Below are 3,462 nucleotides of genomic sequence, written 5' to 3'. Positions count from 1 at the left end.
GAAAGACTTTAAAGTGAAATTAATTGCTCAAATTGTGCAATTTTTTTTTTTTACAATTAGAGAAGAAAGAAGTGCTAAGGCAACACAATAACTTTCTAAGCACTTTTCTGCTGGTTTAAATTAGTTAAATTATTTTGTATAAATTAGATATAATTCTACTTTTCTGATATGTATAAAAATTGATGAAGCTGCATGGTTTTAAAATAGGAAATCCACATTATAAAAAGTCATTAAAAATTCTGTACAAAATCACAACAAAATAATTCAGCATGGGAAAGGTAACAAGTAGTAAAATGCTGGTTGAAAAATATATATTTATATATATTTTAATTGGCCCATTACTAGTTTAAAAATTGCATAGATCCTAATTATTGCTTGTGATTTTGTTATCCCGATCAGGCAATTAATGATCTGAATACAGCGACACCAAATTCGTGGTGCACTTTTTTTTTTAACATTACTGTATTATCTTTTAAAATAGAAGAGCTATAGAAAATAATACATAAGGTGAACAGGAACTTTGATCCCCTGTTTCTTCCAAAGGCAGTAACGACAATAAATACATATATCACGTGAAGCTCGAAGTATTTGCACTTTGCAGCAGTGGTAGCGAGAGGCTGCCTTTTGTAAACAGGACAGTCGCTGTGGGCGCAGGGAGTTCGTTTCAGGCATGGTGAAACGGACGCGCCTCTAGTCGTGAAAGATGGCATTGAGCTGGGCATTCATGACTCTCTCATGATGTGAATGGCTATCGAAGGACATAATATTGTCTATGGGGAGCTCGCAGCGAGGGGCAGCGGCGCCCGAGAAGATTGATCCGTGGCTTTGGGCCCCTGCCAGGGTCGCTGCAGGATAGTGCATGGTAAAGGCATAATTTTTTTCAAACTCGGCGGACGGTTCGTGTTTGAAAGAGAAGTTGCCATTGATGCTGAGCGGAGGGCTGAGGGGTCCGTCAAAAGAGGGGCTGGTGCAATCAGTCAGGGGGCTTTCGAAGAAGGGCTCGAGAGCGGCGCTGTAGGCGTGCAGCGGCGGCTTCAAGTGGAAGACCTGGGAGCTGTCCATGGTGCCGTAGGGAGGGCTGGGCAGCCCCGGAGACTGGTAGGAGTAGGGGTGCACGGGGAAGGAAGCGCTGGCGGCCGGCAGGTGCGGCGGCAGGTCCTGGTTCTGCTCGGGCAGAAAAGTCCGAGGGTTGAGCTGCAAGCAGCCGGCAACCAGGTTGGTGGTGGGCTGCGACAGGCCCTTGCACAGTGTCTGCACGAAGGAGACCAGGTCAGGGCTTTTGCCGGAGCGCAGGATCTCCGAGAGCGCCCAGATGTAGTTCTTGGCGAGGCGCAGCGTCTCGATCTTGGACAGCTTCTGGGTCTTGGAGTAGCAGGGCACCACCTTGCGCAGGTTGTCTAGCGCAGCGTTCAGCCCGTGCATGCGGTTCCGCTCGCGCGCGTTCGCCTTCATGCGCCTCAGCTTAAAACGCTCCAGCCGCGCCTTGGTCATCTTCTTCTTTTTGGGGCCGCGTCTCTTGGGCTTTTGCTCATCCTCTTCCTCCTCCTCTTCTTCCTCTTCCTCCAGGTCCTCGTCTTCGTCCTCCTCCTCCCCTCCGTTCCGCAGCGACTCTTCCTCCGCGTGCATGGCTTCGAGGTCGTCCTCCTTCCTGTCCGCCTCGTGTTCCTCGTCCTGAGAACTGAGACACTCATCCGTCCAGCTCGCGAGCCCCTGCGGCTGAGGGTCGCCCAGCAGCCCGCTCTCGCTGTACGACTTGGTCATGTTTCCCTTTCCTGTATTCGACAGGGGAGAGGAGCAAGCAGAAAGAAAAGGAGAAACACGCTGTATCTATCGGAAAGCTACATACACCCGCGGCTCCCACTTGATCCCACTTCTCCAGCTCACTGCAAAAATGGACGCTGCGGGGAGAAGTTAAAGGCAGCGGCTGAGGATGCGCGCGGGGGCCCCGCTGGCACGCGGGAGAGGAGCCGGCCGGGGTGCTGGTGCGTGGCGGTGGGCGTGTGTATGTGTGCTCGCTCGGGCGTGTGAGCGTGCTCCGTCGTGATTAACTCGTGGTGATGGGGCTTGCCCGGCAGGCTGGTGCGTGTGGAGGTGAGGGTACGTTTCAGAGACTTCATGTTTATCAGCATGTGTCCAGAGTCAGTCACAACTCTACCCAAATCACGAGTCTGAAAATCGCACATTCTGTTCCCAACTCTGCGCGGGCTTCTCGGGACTTGGCGGTTTAACTGGAACAGCCATTACGTAATTTACTAACGTTGGCAATGTTTTTAAGAAGATTAGAGCGAAAAGAGATTGAAGAGCAAATGCGGGAAGGAGGGGAGTGGAGGTAGTTTTGACGGAATTATTTTTCCATCAACGAAAAATGTGGCAACAGACGTGGGCATTCGCCTTCCGTCCCTCCCTCGCCCCTCCTCGCCCGGCTTCCCATCCCTGGCCCTTCCCCCTAAATTTCCACCTCGTACAAAGGCGCTGGTGCGAGGCGGGAGCCGGGGCCAGCGCGAGCGCTCTCCCACGCGCCGGGGATCAGGTGCGAAAAGCTCTGGTCTAATAACCAGCCCATCGAATGGGCCTCTGGCTCTTTATTTAGGCTTTCAAAGTTCGCCTCAAACCTCCCTTCAAAGCACCGAGTAATTATGATGGTCAGCGGTGGGCAATGGCGAAGTTGCTGCTTCTAGTACCGAATATAAAAAGCCTGGTGAATCACACCTGCATCTCTGGCTCCATCCGTGCCTGCGGGGACTTGGCCTACAGCACCCAGAGCAGTAACAGGTAGCAGTTTGGGTCCCTTTCCCTTCGGCGCTCCCCAGCCCCTTTCAGCTAAACTGTTACTCGACCCGACTATTTTTCAGGGTGTGGACACCCAAGTATCCATGTCCCCTGCGGTCACTGCAAAGGAGAGTTTGACCCTCTCGAAGGGAATAACATACACGCACTCAAAATAAGTCTTGATTTTTTTTTTCCTCCTCATTGGAAGACGTGAGAGAGTGAGTGAAACAGTTATTCCCCTTTAGGACTTAAAAAATATCAACACTAGCAAATAATCACAGCTACTGTGTATTCTTTTTTTTTTTTAATTCCAGAAGCTCCTATACTATCACAATTTTATTTAAAATTCAATCCGAAAGCCTGAAGCGGGTACTTGAGCGCCGCGACTCGTCCCGTGCGGGTGCCGCGGGCCCTCGGAAGACGCGGGTTGCAGACCGCCCGCCCGCGCTCCGGACGCGCACACCGAGCAGAGGTGCGGCAGGTCTTCACTTACCGCCTTTATTCTGCAGCCGAGGAGAGAAAGGGAAAGGTGCGCGTTTGTTTACCTGTCGTCGTTAGCAGGTCCTGAGCAGTGAGCGGCTCATAACCCCCGGGCCTCCCTCCGGACGCCGTGCCTGCTGCGTGGGCGAGTTCCTCGTGTCCCGGCGGCGCGGCGCTCGGTTTTATAGCCGAGGAGGCAGCGGAGCGCGGGCG

General features: G+C 52.3%; 1 protein-coding gene across 1 annotated transcript; it reads right to left on the bottom strand.

The window, feature by feature from the left end:
- Positions 1–474: 474 nt before the first annotated feature.
- Neurod1 (neuronal differentiation 1) lies at positions 475–3,438 on the bottom strand. The gene is made up of 2 exons (XM_010636795.3): positions 3,315–3,438; positions 475–1,772 (listed from the first exon to the last, which is right to left on the bottom strand). The coding sequence occupies exon 2, from the start codon at positions 1,759–1,761 to the stop codon at positions 691–693; it is 1,071 nt and encodes a 356-aa protein (XP_010635097.1). The 5' UTR covers positions 1,762–1,772; positions 3,315–3,438; the 3' UTR covers positions 475–690.
- Between the last annotated feature and the right edge of the window lie 24 nt (positions 3,439–3,462).

This window comes from Fukomys damarensis, unplaced genomic scaffold (genome assembly GCF_012274545.1).
Source record: "Fukomys damarensis isolate Sample0158 unplaced genomic scaffold, DMR_v1.0_HiC HiC_scaffold_26, whole genome shotgun sequence".
NCBI lineage: Eukaryota > Metazoa > Chordata > Mammalia > Rodentia > Bathyergidae > Fukomys > Fukomys damarensis.
This window is presented reverse-complemented; position numbering and strand designations above follow the sequence as displayed.